General features: G+C 33.3%; 4 protein-coding genes across 4 annotated transcripts; 2 read left to right on the forward strand and 2 right to left on the reverse strand.

The window, feature by feature from the left end:
- Nucleotides 1-16: 16 nt before the first annotated feature.
- LOC137578886 (IQ and AAA domain-containing protein 1-like) lies at nt 17-3,485 on the reverse strand. Its single transcript, XM_068292491.1, is given in 10 exon segments — nt 17-102; nt 157-368; nt 420-1,003; nt 1,070-1,227; nt 1,298-1,561; nt 1,617-1,773; nt 1,844-2,133; nt 2,200-2,321; nt 2,323-2,496; nt 2,697-3,485. Coding segments are annotated over 9 exon segments (2,640 nt in total). The 3' UTR covers nt 17-102; nt 157-266.
- On the reverse strand, nt 3,393-4,560 carry Lamtor1 (Late endosomal/lysosomal adaptor, MAPK and MTOR activator 1). Its single transcript, XM_068292490.1, has 5 exons — nt 4,369-4,560; nt 4,143-4,306; nt 3,943-4,076; nt 3,799-3,869; nt 3,393-3,747 (listed from the first exon to the last, which is right to left on the reverse strand). The coding sequence occupies exons 1-5, from the start codon at nt 4,447-4,449 to the stop codon at nt 3,655-3,657; spliced, it is 543 nt and encodes a 180-aa protein (XP_068148591.1). The 5' UTR covers nt 4,450-4,560; the 3' UTR covers nt 3,393-3,654.
- A 326-nt stretch (nt 4,561-4,886) lies between these two features.
- Alg11 (ALG11 alpha-1,2-mannosyltransferase) lies at nt 4,887-6,996 on the forward strand. The gene is made up of 5 exons (XM_068292667.1): nt 4,887-4,954; nt 5,234-5,429; nt 5,523-5,981; nt 6,144-6,820; nt 6,884-6,996. The coding sequence occupies exons 1-5, from the start codon at nt 4,941-4,943 to the stop codon at nt 6,972-6,974; spliced, it is 1,437 nt and encodes a 478-aa protein (XP_068148768.1). The 5' UTR covers nt 4,887-4,940; the 3' UTR covers nt 6,975-6,996.
- Nucleotides 6,997-7,274: 278 nt separating this feature from the next.
- LOC137579004 (limbic system-associated membrane protein) lies at nt 7,275-10,493 on the forward strand. Its single transcript, XM_068292664.1, has 8 exons — nt 7,275-7,448; nt 8,471-8,540; nt 8,815-9,141; nt 9,207-9,476; nt 9,550-9,647; nt 9,710-10,012; nt 10,076-10,246; nt 10,313-10,493. The coding sequence occupies exons 1-8, from the start codon at nt 7,440-7,442 to the stop codon at nt 10,475-10,477; spliced, it is 1,413 nt and encodes a 470-aa protein (XP_068148765.1). The 5' UTR covers nt 7,275-7,439; the 3' UTR covers nt 10,478-10,493.
- The last annotated feature ends 4,555 nt before the right edge of the window (nt 10,494-15,048 follow it).

The following is a 15,048-nucleotide window of genomic DNA, read 5'->3' on the forward strand; positions in this document are numbered from 1 at the left end:
AGAGTTCAAAGAGTCCTAAAAAGCTATGCCATATCATAAGCAGAAACAAAAACAATACAAAACTTTGCGTCCTTGTGTGCAAAGTCGTTTTACCTGGTTTTCCTAGATCTTTATATAAAGAGATAAATATAAGTAATATCTGATGGATATACATACATATTTTTGTTAAGGGATGCCAATTATACATATGTTTTATGAATATACAACATACACACAACATTCCATACATAACAATCGATTGTTTATAATTTTATAAATCATTCTTATTATTTCTTCTTTTCCTTTGCCTTCTTCTTGGCCATAAACTTGCGTCGTAATTTTAAAAATTTATTTGATTTTCCAAACCATTTATTGAATTTTTCCATAAGCTAAAAACTAAATGTTAGGTATTGAATAAATTGTATATTTTCATTATTTACCTTTGGCTCCGGTGGAAACATCGGCGGATCCTGTTTGCTCAAAAAGTATTCCAAAAACTCATCTGGGCTCAATGGCTCAGTACGAAGACGCATTGTTCGCTCTATACTTAAAGTATCGGACACATTGGCTGTTATATCACCAGAATTATATGCCTGCAGAACCCTTGCAAGAGCCGAATATGCATAGTCCTTGATGTCGTCTGTGTCGTGCTCCGTCATCAGTTCTAACCAAAGCAAAAAACTTGTGCCATAATCACATTTAGGAATTAGCAAAACCTTTTGGAACACTTTCTTGAGTTTGCCCTTCGCTGACCATGGCATGCTACTAGTCCCAAGTAGGATAACCTTATCGGTTTTTTTTAATACCTTTAAGATTTTCTTTGAAATCGATGGACCAAGCAGTCTAGGATTAATGTCCTTTTGATCTGGAGGGATTTTTTTCCAAAATAGACGATGAGCTTCTTCCACATACAATATGGCCGGTTGAAAGGCCTTTGCCACTTTCATTACAACATGTAAGAAATATTTCATATTGTCAGCATATTTATGAATCTTTTCGGGGCTCAAGTTTATAAAGACCGCATCTGTATAAAGGCAAACGATATATACACATATCATAGTAGTTCTGATGTAAATTTCTAAAAACTTACCTAATTCCGAAGCAATTATATTAACCAGTAATTTTTTACCACTTCTGAGTGGACCAATTAGTAATATTGATTTTGGTTTTGAAATATCAAACTCTCCCATGCCCAGCATACTCTCTTGAATAATCATTTTTATATCTCCTTTTGCTGGGCCAAGAGTTCTACATATTTGAATTCAAATGATATATATAAATATAGAATGAAAAGATGAACCAACAATTAATTACTTACGTTAAATTGTCCTCATCTCTTGTGTCGTCAGCAACAAAATTGAAGTCAGCAATAAATTCATTAAAGTCCCTGTGGGAAACATCCTCGATTATTCCCCCATCTTTCAGCTCATTATATAACGAATCGAGAGTTCTGTCTTCGGTCATATCTTTAGGCTTTTTCTTCTTTTTGGCCTTCTTGTTCTTAGCTTTACGAACTTTTTGAGGCTTGTATTTAGTCTTTGTATCTTTTGCTAGAGCCTTTCTCAGCAATTCATATTCAACTCTTTAAATATACAGTAGATATAAGACCAGATAGGGTTAATCCACATCTTACTCACCTCATGTATTCGTCAACTAAATTTCTGAGTTCCTGATGTATTTTCGACAATTCCTCTTCGGTGATCCAGTCTTTAATGGGATCGTGATTTTTGTTTAGATATTCATCAATATTTCTCCATTGAATTGAGAAATCCTTCATTGTTTCTTCAATTTTCTCTGTTAGGTATTTTACATGATACAAATTCTATATCTATTTATCTGTTTAGGGAAAGAATTCCAACTATACCTATAGGTTTGCTTGTAGAAATCTCATAGCCAACATCAACGATTCCTGCATCCTTTAATTTTTTCCTACGCTTGGCTTCTTTCATTTTCTGTTTACGTATTTTTTCCTTTTGTTTTTGTTTTTCATTCCTCTTCTTTTCGGCCAATTTTTTTTTCTCCTCTTTTGTCATTGGCTTTTTGTTCAGGGTCTCCTGAAATTCCAATGGGGTCATTGTTTCATCGATCACCACTAAAACGGTTCCATTTTTTATTGGATCAGGATAAGGATGAAAGTTTCCCGTTTTCACATAGCTGAGGGAAGGGTTGAGAGGTTGTGAGAAAAGCTCTAGAAAGTGAAATTTTTGTATTTGCACTCACAAATCCTGAAACCATGCCCGAATGTGATCTGATATATCTTCCATCATCCATGGTGAACGGACTTGTAGTAATCTGGTTCGCTCATCACTAATTAATTTAAAAAAATCCTCGTCTAGTTTTTTTCTTTAGCATTTCACCTTTATACATCTCAAGGACAGAATTGGCAAACTGATTGGGTCGAAATAGTTTTCTCGTTTTTTTCATTCCAAATAATTCCTCTTTGAATTTCTTCTTAACTCTAATCATTTTCCTTGCTCGATAATCTCTCCAAAAGTCCTGTATTTTGTATGCTGCCTCCTCTCTTCGTAGGTTTTCTTTTTTGATTTCCTCGGCTGAAAACAAAAATTGTTTATTCAAACCAATGAGCTAGATACATATGTATACATATGTATGTATATATTTGGTGAATTGAACTTATTACACACTACATCTACATATAACCTACATAAATTTGGGATTGGGTTGTTTTACTTTGAATCAAACTTAGGTATAATTACACTTTGGATATATTTCATGTAAGTGTGTGTTGACAAAATGTTTTATATTTACCATCTGTCGTGTACATGTCCAAATTAACGTCTTTTTTTTCTTAGTTCATCGCAAGTTTCTGTGGACTTGATAAAGTCGGAATTGAAGATGGTTCTTTTAACTGGAATGCTCATGGCTTGTTCAGGTTTAAATGAGAACCGATAACTGATTTTCTTTCTTTGATAGACTTTGATGAATTTCTTATCATATTTGATATTTGCTTTATAAACACGAGCACGACGTGCGCGTTCATGTGCTTGAATTAGTTTTACTGCCTCTGTAACTTTAACCAAGTCCTTTGATGCTAGTTCCTCTTTCTCCTCATCATTCATGTACAATTTGTTTTCCACCAAAATATTCTGCATATCCAATGGTCGACGATAGAGAAATTGTGGTGATCTCCATATGATCAAATCGCGCGGAGTCAAACGTTTAGCGATTAAGGCCTTGTCTATGTAAACGTATTCATTTAGTTCCATATTCTTCAGTTCGTCCTTGAGTCGCATTAGTTGTTGTGTGGCGCTTTCTACAAGGGTGCGGACTACATCGCGTTTTTGTACTTGATAAGTGTGATGGTAAATGAAACTTAGCTTATTGACGAGTTCAACATATAGAACATATAGTTCGGAGAAAATTTTGAATGATATGGCTTTATCTTCAGGAGGTTCAAGTTTCTTTAGACGATTCTGTTTTTTTATTAGTTGTGCAATATCTTTTCTAGTAGATATCCAGTATTTATGATTTAAATCAAAAGACATATTGATATACTTCTTTTGGATATAAATTTTCAAAGCAATAGTTTTATGTTAGTTATACTTATGTAGGTACTAAATATAATAATAAGGCCAGTTAACTGATTTCCCAGAGGTTACTTTATCTTAAACAAGTCGAAATTTTTGTGTTTTTTTTTTTTTTTTTTAATGGTGTTTAAGGTATACGAAATGGCACAACGACCGACTCTTTATGGTCAATCTGGATTTCCAAAACTGCTCCATGGGACTTTTCAATAAGCCATTTCATCTAAAAGAATATATCATTAGTAAAATAAAAAAATACAAGTCGTAACATTACCTGATTAGTATCTTCCAGAAATATTGGTTTCGAAGCATAAAACTGATGGTTGGGAACATCTTTTAGAAGGCCTGTAGATTGAAAATGTATGATAGACCGTTAGAAAAGAATATTATTGACATTTAAGGACATCATTTTGCGAACCTTTGACAGCGACTCCAGGATGCTGAACATTGTTCCATATCTGTTGCATGCGCTGCGAATATAACTTAATTCTGTCTGTGTATTCTTGATGTTCCAGATTTTGGCAGTCCATGGCACTAACGTTAATCATATTTCTAAAATATACAAATTTTGTTAGCGGGTGTACCTATGTATGTATTACGTATAATACTAATACGAACATGGCTGTGTTTTGCACCAGTCTAGATAACGCATTCTGATCATCCTTCTTGGGCAGGGACTGGGAATAATCGTTGTTTAAGTCAACAGAATTACTTCTACGTAAAGCTGGACTATGATTTTCGGTGTCGGCTAGAAGGTGTGTCCTCTCAGTTGGTTCTATGCCCTGCAAAATGAAAAGAATATTTAATAAAAAGTTTATGGGTATGGATAATTCTTGGCAGATACCTGTGTGCCTAAGTCTTCGTTGCATTGCCAGCAAGTGCAAATTGAAGCAACGCAAGTCCAAATAGAACGCACGTATTCCATTGCGGCTTGAAATATTTATTTACTTATTTATCGCAATTGCTTTGTTTATTACGGATTGCCTGTATAATCTTTAACTTTGAAGCAGTGTTGCTAATTGGCCAAAAGTCTGGTGCTGTTACAATTAGAACTGTTAGCCCTTGTCCAATTTAGTATGTTAACTGTCCAATTGAATACTGTTAATTTACAGAGAAAAAGAAACTAGTTCAAGTCACAAAGTTTCAGCGGGGACTAAAAACTTTTAAAACTAAATTGATAAAACCAAGTGAAGTTTTTCGGTAACGATTAAAATAAACTATATGTGTATATTTTCCTTTATATAGTCAGCAGCGTATTTACTTCATTCTTATTTAAAGAACCAGCTCGTAATTTAACAGCAGGTAAATAGGGGCTTTTTGTATTTTGAGCAAGTGTTGGCTAGTTTCAAATGGTATCAGCTGATCGACAGTGTTACAAATAAGAACAATACAAATAGGCGAAAATACTTAAATATTATGTTTATCCCACTGTTTGTATAAACAATTTTCATTTTTAATCTTTTAAGTTTCGTTTTATATTCATTGTCGGTGGTCTTTTTTCAGGACCAGTATAATCAGTGCACAAATTCATAAAAGCTATCACTTCAATATTAAACACATATTCCACCCAAAGTTTTTGTTATTGACACGACTTAGAATATTTCTGACGTGGAACTCGGAAAATACTGATATGCCGCCGGCTAAGAGGAGACCTGAATTGCTTACCAGGATGTCGCTAAAACCACAAACATATCCGCTTTGTTTTGCAGATTTTGGACGGTCTTGGCCCTTCCAATAATAGTGTTTATCTTATTCATTTCCCTACGGCAATGGCTTCTGTCTCGAAAACAAAAATTGCGTTCCTCCGCTGATAAGAATAAAGTCCATGTGGGCATATTTCATCCCTATTGCAATGCAGGCGGCGGTGGAGAACGCGTCTTGTGGTGTGCTATACGAGCATTGCAGGTACATACATAGATACATATGTATATCTATCATAAGAAAATAACAAACATCAATATAATGATAACAACTGTTTTGCAATCAATTTCTTTACAGAACAAATATGACAACATTAAGCTAATAATCTATACAGGTGACATTGAAACATCACCAAATGCCATACTACAGAAAGCGAAAAATGTGTTCAACATATCCCTGGATAATGATAATATAAGTTTTGTATTTTTAAAACACCGACATTGGATTGAAGCCAAGAAATATCCTCATTTCACGTTATTGGGGCAAAGTATTGGATCAATGCTTCTCGGTTTTGAAGCGCTTTGCAAATTCCCACCGGATATTTTTATAGATACCATGGGCTATGCCTTTACATATCCTCTATTTCGATTCCTTGCAAAGTCAAAAATAGGCTGCTATGTCCATTATCCGATTATTAGCACAGATATGTTGAGGAAAGTTCAATTTCGTCAAGCTGCTCACAACAATAAAGCTTATGTGGCAAGGAATCCCTTCCTTACATGGATGAAGTTGGTTTATTATCGCTTGTTTTCAAAGGTAAACCCCAAATTATTTGATTTTGTAACAAATGCCTTTGTAACTTCCTACCTAGTATCGCATTATGAAAAGTATGCTATCTCACTCTACTTTGTGCCAATAGGCAACACCCATTCCTAATTCGCACAGTCCTTTTGGTTCTAACCTTTATTATTATTATAGATGTATCAGTGGACTGGCCGTTGCTCTGATACGATTATGGTTAATTCGACATGGACGGAAAACCATATACTAGAGATTTGGGATGTACCATTTAAGACGCATCGTGTCTATCCACCCTGTGAAGTTAAGCGTTTGAAACAACTTGAGCGTCAGGATAACAATGATGACATTATTATATTATCTGTGGGACAATTTCGTCCAGAGAAAGACCATCCGTTGCAGTTACAAGCGATGTATGAGTTGAGGACATTGTTGGCCCATGACGAGGCTCTGTGGAATAAAATACAGCTAATCATTGTCGGATCTTGTCGTAATGAAGAAGATTATGAACGGCTGAAAAACATGGAGGATCTGTCAAAGCATTTGTCCCTCGAACGTTCGGTTCAATTTAAAGTAAATGTTCCATACGATGATCTTTTAAAACTATTTCAACGATCCAAAATTGGCCTACATACCATGTGGAATGAGCATTTCGGCATTGGAATTGTGGAATGCATGGCAGCTGGTCTTATAATGATAGCACACAGGTCTGGTGGTCCCCTATTAGATATTATTGAAGCTTCAGAAGGTTCCCAGAATGGTTATCTTGCAATAGACGCTGTCGAATACGCTGAAAACATTCTACACATTGTTGTCAATTCGTCCGAAAATAATGCAAATGTTCGTCAAGCGGCAAGGTAATACATTTTAAAGATATATTTCATTACAATATATTTTATTATTTTTCGTTTCGCTTTTAGATCGTCGGTTGAACGATTTTCTGAAAAGGAATTCGAAACAAACTTCTTGCGTGCTGTTTCCGTTTTATTTTCCAAAAGTAACCTAGAATAAAGTATTAATTTGCTGAAACCCATTTTACTCATTGTAGTTGATTTGATTGGGAAAGTTTGTGTAAGTTAGAATCGAACTTTCATACATATATGTATGTACGTATACATATGTACATATATACATTAAAATACGTATGACCGAATTGGAACTAGTGCAAAAGGATTTCATAGACTTCGGAACCATTTCATTGAAGTTTATCTATAAAAAAGCTTTCTGAAGCTTTTCACTGGTAACGCATGCGCGCTAACTAGTCGAACTTTTAAGGATAAATAAAATTATACTTACTATCCTTAAATCGGAGTGTACTTTATGGTGATTGTGAAAAATTTTTTGTTTTAAAAAAAACCATACGTATGTGAATAATTAAGTGTTAACGATAGGATAACAACAAAACCAATGGTATAAATTAAATAATTACTGCTTCAGTAGAAATTGCAAACAATCGGAGAAACATATTTTAAGTACATGAAAATGGTAAGTTTCCTAAATGAAGTTTTGAGGAAATTTCTCAATGGCAAAAGAAAAGTGCATGCAAATGAAAATGTGGGCAAAAAATATAACTATAAACACTTTGAGATGTACAAGGCATCACGTAGAGGCAAAAAAGAATACTTGAACATGCAATTATGTACACACATGCACCTTACATACGAATATATGTACGTATGTATGTACATTTGTATGTATGTATGTCGGGCGTTTAATGCCCATTTTAGTATAAGTATTTGTAGGTATGTAAAATGTGCATTCATTTCATCATCACACACACATACACCTACACACACACAGCCGAAATCATTTGTTGGGGAAATGGCGAAAGTTTATAACCGAAATTTCATATTTATTTAGAGTAATGTACATACGCACATACAAAAGGATATTATGAGCAAATACATGGGCATATTTATATATGTTTGTATGTTCATATGTATGTATGTATGCAATGGGAAAGAAAATCATTGTATTTGACCACTATTAATCTTAGAACATACCTACTACTTACGAATGTATGTAAAATTGTGGTTATGTTGCATATATACATTTATATATACACAAATACATGTGTATTTATGTATGCGTTTGCATTTAAGGACTTGTCAGAGATGCCGGGAATGGAATGAGACTGACACTGGGTGCTTGAGGTCGCGATTAAACCTTATACATACATACATGTATGTATGTACAGGGATACGCTCCCAGTTAGAAGCATGTGTACATATGTAGGTGCTTATAAATTAGTTTGATCGGCAAACATCTTAAAAAAAATATGTCATGGTTAAAAACATGAGAAAGTCATATATATAAAACATATAATTAAATTGTGTATCATTTCGATTACAGGGATATAGGGTTTATTTCTATGCTTGCCTTTTGGCTGACTGACTAGCCATATGCAATGCAATTAATTAGATTAAAATGAAGAAGACAAGGGTCGATTTCGATCAAAAGTATGTTAATTATTCTGTGACTAATGATTTTAACTGTTTTAATTTCAGAATAACCACTTAAGAAGGCTTTATTGGTTTTTCATCATAGTTTTCCTAACATTTACAATTACTTTTATCGGTAAGTAGATATGTATATTTAATTCGCAAACTACAATACCTTTTGCCTCTAAGCAAAGGAAGTATCACAAAACTATAGCATACTTTCCAGCAGACGATGTACCTGTTGTTTCAAAGACTGCAATCTATCTTAGGAATAGTAAATTATTAAAATATTGCTGACAAATGCATTTACTTTAAACAGCATAAATGCTAACTTAATTTCGTTTCATTTTGTTGAAAATTATTTCCAAGTGGCAATATAACAAATAATACGTTTATGCGATGTCTTTCAGATGGATCGTTTATATTGCCAGAGAACGATGCTCCAACAACGGCGCCGAAATTTTTATCTAGAGGTCACCTTTACAAAGTTATAGTTGGAGAAACTATAGAACTACCTTGTAAAGTTCAAAACCTGGGATCATTTGTGTTATTATGGCGAAAAGGCTCCTCAGTACTAACAGCTGGCCATTTAAAAATCTCTAGAGATCAACGCTTTAAAATCGTCGGTGACTATAATTTGCAGATCAATGGAGTTAAAACTCAAGATGCTGGAGATTACATCTGTCAGCTTGGAGATCAGGAAAATCGCGATCAAGTTCACACCGTTGAAATTTTAGGTAATTTCTTAAATTGTTTGTTTCTTTTTAGAATTTTTGTCCTAAACTAAATGCTATTTTCGCAGTGCCGCCAACATTGAGAGCTTTGCCCCATAATGGACAGGTGACTGCAAGGAAGGGAAGCACTGTTACATTAGAATGCAAAGCTTCTGGAAATCCTGTGCCAACAATATACTGGTTCAAGAAAGATGTATTTTCTGGACCCACCCATTTATCGGATAGTTCCACCTTGATATTGGAAAATGTCGATAGACATCACGCCGGTGTATACCAATGCTCGGCTGACAACGGGGTTAAAGAACGTGTATCAATGGACATACAATTAACAATACTGTGTAAGCAATCTCTATCATCATATAATTTCGAATTCTCTTTATATATATCGTCGAATTATATTTCGATTTCAAGCTCCTCCTGAAATAACTGTCGAAAAGTCATGGGTTCATGCTGCAGAAGGATATGATGTTGAACTCGTCTGCATTGTTCACGGAGATGTGAACTCTGAGGTAATTTGACCTAAATGTTATAACAAATATGTTTTTATAAACCAAATGTGTATAATTTTCAGATGCTATGGTACCAAAATTCATTTCTATTGGATCCCACTGATCGGCGTTCCATGTATCCGCGGGATGATAGATACAGTCTCATTATACGTAATTTCCAACCAACTGATTTCGGCAACTATAGTTGTGTTGCTGACAATGCTCTGGGAAGGACAAAGAAATATATTGAAGTGTCAGGACGACCTGGCCCAGCTGATTTCATTTCACCAGCTTTAAGTGGATTTCTCGATCATTACAATTTAACATGGACAATCGAATCCATACCGCCTTTGGACGAAATCAAACTCCTTTACAGACGACTCTTGGTATTACCAAAATTGGCATTATTTAATAGATAGTAAAATGAAACTAACTGCTAAATTTTTTAGATGAACGAGACTTATCAACATCCTGGCAAATGGCATGAATACCATATTAAGCCAACTCCAATAAGGACCGATGGCACCCATTATCTAATGTCCTATGTAGTCAAAAATTTGGAGCACAATGCAGTGTATGAAGCAATTGTTCAAGCTAAGAATAAATATGGCTGGAATGAAGTAAGTACCAAAGAATATAATGAAAACTTCGTCAAGTGCCTTTTACTATTCTCAATTTTCATTTAGATCAGCGACATTCATCAGTTTTATACACGAAACCATGATCTTCTTCTTGATATCGATATGGAATACAAAATGGGAATATCGAACAGCAATAGAATATCAACATCGGTCGGTGCAGTAGTTTTAACTAATTTTTTGTTATTAAGTTACCAAGTTATCAATATATAAGAAATAATTTATCCAATTATTTGCGTATATAATTTAAAATGTGCCTTACAAAAAATGTAGCAAATAATCTGATACTTGTACTTGCATACATATGTATTAATATGCATTTATGTTTATGTGCTTAATAGAATTAACTGACAAATCTGTATTATTCATCCGCGTTGTTTTTCAAAATGTTTGAATAGTTTGGTTCTCAAAGAATTTTTTAAGTTATTATCTTCTTGTTAGATCTGCCAGTTGGCCATGATGGATACATCAATGGATCAGAATAGGCTAACACTTTATGGATAAGATGCATAACATTTCGTAGTTATTTGATTTAAACTATGTAACGTTTTTTTCTTCTTAGATTTGGGTTAAGACTAGCTACAGAAATCGATTTTATAATTAACTATCAAACGTTTCGTAATAAGAAACTAGAACTAAAAATCATTTAATTACCACCAACACTGAGTCTAGGAGGATTCAGATGAAAATAACTATATTTAATAATTTGAGTTAAGGTGTAAATATATCGCGTGTTTTTTTTGCTTCTTACCCTTTAGTTTCGCAAGGGAGTTCTCACACGTTGTGGTATTTAGTTTTCTGTGATTTTTTGGAGTTGTCTTTTGTCGTTATGTTTGAATTTTAAATTTATAAAATCGATTCTAATCTATAATTTTTTGTCTGCAAAATGTAGTCAAATAAGCTATGCTATGAGTAAACCATCGAAGTATGGATGTACGTACATAAATGTTTCATAAGCACATACATTATGCATGAATAAATGCATAGATACATACATATGTATATAAGAGAAACCTTCATCTAATGGACAGTATCAAAAATGTCTGAATAAGTGCGACTTCAGATAAATTTCCTTACGTACACACTTCCATACAAGACGTAAATAAATCACATATTCATACAAGTCCTTATGTGTAAGCGTATTCCATAATTATTTATGTTATATGCATTGTACATTCAAAAAACATAAAACAATTAACACATTTATATGATGAAACAGAAGGCAAGTCGATTGAAGTCATTGTATAAATGTGGTTAATAGTTCAGTCGGTAAGAATGAAACCTTAAATTTTAAATAGAATAAAAAATTTATATATACTTTTTTTTTTGTGAAACAACACACACTCACTTACACATTAGTGCATACATACTTACAAAAGTAACGAAACCTGTTGTAATTGAATTATGTGTATGCAACTGCAAGGATATATCAAGAATTGTTAAGTGTTTTGTAGATACATTCGCATTATAGACTTGCTGTTATATATTAAGTACATATGCTGCAAGTAATAGCATTACATCTAATCAACATAAGCAATAACAAAGAAATACGAGAACATACACAGAAAGTATTGACGATTAAGACCCCATATAGAAGGCATACCAATATGTATGTACATATTTATGGACAGTATACATATATATATATAGGTATATATATATTTAAGTGATTTCGAAACTTGCAACAGAAATATACATTCATACACGCATACATACATACATATATAATGATTATGATTAAATGAATGATTTAACGAAAGCGAACACTAACACAAAATAATTTGTACAAACATATCTCATCTGTATCTAAAACAGGCATAGGTAACGCACAGACAAGTCGATCCAAGAACTATATTCGCTGGTCTGTGCGTTTGCTTTCTATTAGAAATTATTTATATACATATATAAGTATTAAAGTGTAATCCATTTAGTTTTAATTCAACGATAGGATACAATCAATTGACAACGCAAAAAAAAAGAAGAATTGCACTCCTTTCTTTGCATATACAAAGAAACAAAAAGAACGAAGAAAACAAAACCATATACTTCATTGACAGATATAAATTGTACATACATACATACATACATACCTACGTACATATACATTGCATAATTCTTTGATATTTGTTTTTTTCTTTTGTTAAATTCACAGTACTTGGCATATACATTTATACATATGTACATCCTAAAATCTAACAAATAGACAGAAAAAACGTTTTGTAAACGAAACAATAATCGGTAATTGGCATGATATATGATGTATGTAGTATGTGTACTTACATACAAATTGTAATTTATTGAAATATTAATATTGAATAGAGATTGGCATGGGTATATCTCAGCATACATACATATGTAAATCATTTCAAATGAAATCGTATTCATAAATTATTAATTAGTAACGCAATAGCAAGTATTGTAATACTCTAATCATAGGATGTGAAATGATTCGTTCCATTCCACAATTCGTTAAAGCACGATGATACCAGAATAATACCCATGCAGAGTCTCATATGCAGATATATGGAATATATATAATAACCAAAACATATGTATGTATATTTGCTAAAAACAAAAAAAAAAAAAAAAAAAAACAGGGATATTCCCACAAAATGTGTTTTCCAGCATCATCATTTTGAATACGTATGTATATATTTAAAAAATCGAAAATGTAATTGTTTTAAAATTGGTAACCAATCTTTGGTTTCCCTGTGTGTCTTTTTTTTTTTTTTGGTTCTTTTTCAAAACGAAGTAATACTTAACATTTGACGTTGTTTGTTGTCCTAGAACTGACACCGACACAGAAAATTTATTTCCCAAAGTTAGTTATGAATCAGTTCAAGGATAACATTACATACTGGTTAACGATACTAATTAAAATGATGGTGCTACGAATCTTTTATGAGAAAAATCCAAAAAACAAAAACATAACAAAAAAATGAATAACGATGAACTCTTATGGAATATCCTTTATATCAATTGGAGACGAATCACGTAAAATCGTATATGAAATAATGCATCTAAAACTTTTTCTCGTCTAGACATAACTTTAGATATAGTCAAAATCTTAATAGTATTATCATATGAATGACATTACATAGGAGAAAATAAATTTATATAACTTTTAACATGTAAGTTTTAAGTACTTATCATGAGGAACATCATACATAACTTAAAAAGCACAAATAAATACTTTTACTAGTAGATTAAATTCTTTAACATATCCATTCGTTACGTACTATATATTTTAAAAAGAAAAAGTAAGTATCCCTTAAATCAAAATACGCACAGTAAAAGGCATGGCCAAAGTTAAAAAGACCGTCTATCATTTGGTTTAATTTAGCCACATTTAGTCCGTACAAGACAAGACCTAGTCTGGTATAATGACCGGGATTTGCGTGTTCGAATATGGCTTACATTGGAATCATGTCCCAAAATGTTTGTTGTGAAGAAGAACCGCGCTGTTGATCGAGCACCACTTAAGGAAGAAGGATGTTTAAACGTAAAGCTTTATTTATTTAATGATTTATTAATATAAATCATAAAATATAGCCCTGCTTTTGCTGAAATCGCTGTATTACTTTCACTATTGGATTGCCCATGATTAGTACAATATTCTGCCATGGCATCCTGAGTGTTGATAACCAACAAACTCTAAAAGAACGTCGTTCTTGAGTGAAGCTGCTGAATAATTGATAGTTGAGGTCTTTTAGGTCACCAGTTAACTAAACGTACCTATGTATATTTACCTCTTACTGATATCAACAAGCAATCTTCTTGTGCTTAATTTTCACAGAATTGTCGGAGTTCGACTCATCGGTTCGACTTAAAACCTTAAGACTGGTCGGAGTTCGACCCAGGCTTTTGTTATACCATGCACCCATGGGGTGTATGGTATATTAAGGTCGCCAAAATGTATGTAACAGGCAGAAGGAAGCTTCTCCGACAACATTAAATAAATATATTCTTGATCAGGATCAAAACACGAGTCAATCTAACCATGTCCGTCCGTAAGAACGCTTAATTCATTGAATATTCGTTAATTCTTGGGGTTGATATATCCCAATTTCATGGGTAAGCTTAAATTAACAACTACATATAATTTTAATGAATTCAATATCGATTTTAAGTATGTAGGAAGTATAAGTGGCATTATTCAAAAATAGGCCACTAACAATGCGTTTTCTTTTGTTTATTCCAAATTTGTATGGCTACAGATTAATTAATCGTGCAAACTGAGGAATGAGTATTTTTATATAAGTGCTACTGTGTACTGGTAAATATTTAGCATACTGATGCGTCTTATTTAAGGTAAGGTAAATCAGTTTATTGGATTGATTTTTTTGCCGAAAAGTATGCAAGAACATTTTCAATTTATCCAAAGACAAAGTCCTTACCGAATGTACTTACATATGTAATGTAAATTTAATTTGTTCAGCTTAAAGTTGACAGCTCCAATCACTGCAGAGTTTCAACAGGTCAAAGCAGTGAGAAATGAGGGAGAGAGAGAGTGAGAGAAAAAGAGAAGTAGGGGCGTGTGGGTTGATCAGAAAAATGTCAAGTGCCACAAGGACACCTAAGCAGGGTCTGACACAAAAGTTCCGAGCCTCAAGGCGGCTACTCGTCAAATAAACACGAAAAGCTGTTACATTCAGCAGCGACGTTTTGCACGTACCGGACAGTAATTCACCGTACTCCTTACTCTCCGCACTGTACTCCTTTCTCTATTCACTGAAATAGCTTATTGCAAAGTAAAAACAATACAAAGGAGCCAACAAAGATTC

This window comes from Drosophila tropicalis, unplaced genomic scaffold (genome assembly GCF_018151085.1).
Source record: "Drosophila tropicalis isolate 14030-0801.00 unplaced genomic scaffold, ASM1815108v1 contig_694, whole genome shotgun sequence".
NCBI lineage: Eukaryota > Metazoa > Arthropoda > Insecta > Diptera > Drosophilidae > Drosophila > Drosophila tropicalis.

Coding starts and splice junctions, on each gene's coding strand:
- Lamtor1 (XM_068292490.1), bottom strand. CDS start 4,449: ATGGAATACGTGCGTTCTATTTGGACTTGCGTTGCTTCAATTTGCACT. Junction 4,307..4,368: donor ACGAAGACTTAGGCACACAG/GTATCTGCCAAG, acceptor TTCATTTTGCAG/GGCATAGAACCAACTGAGAG. Junction 3,748..3,798: donor TTCTGGAAGATACTAATCAG/GTAATGTTACGA, acceptor ATATTCTTTTAG/ATGAAATGGCTTATTGAAAA.
- Alg11 (XM_068292667.1), top strand. Junction 5,430..5,522: donor GTGCTATACGAGCATTGCAG/GTACATACATAG, acceptor ATTTCTTTACAG/AACAAATATGACAACATTAA. Junction 5,982..6,143: donor ATTATCGCTTGTTTTCAAAG/GTAAACCCCAAA, acceptor TTATTATTATAG/ATGTATCAGTGGACTGGCCG.
- LOC137579004 (XM_068292664.1), top strand. Junction 8,541..8,814: donor ATTTACAATTACTTTTATCG/GTAAGTAGATAT, acceptor GATGTCTTTCAG/ATGGATCGTTTATATTGCCA. Junction 10,013..10,075: donor TCCTTTACAGACGACTCTTG/GTATTACCAAAA, acceptor TAAATTTTTTAG/ATGAACGAGACTTATCAACA.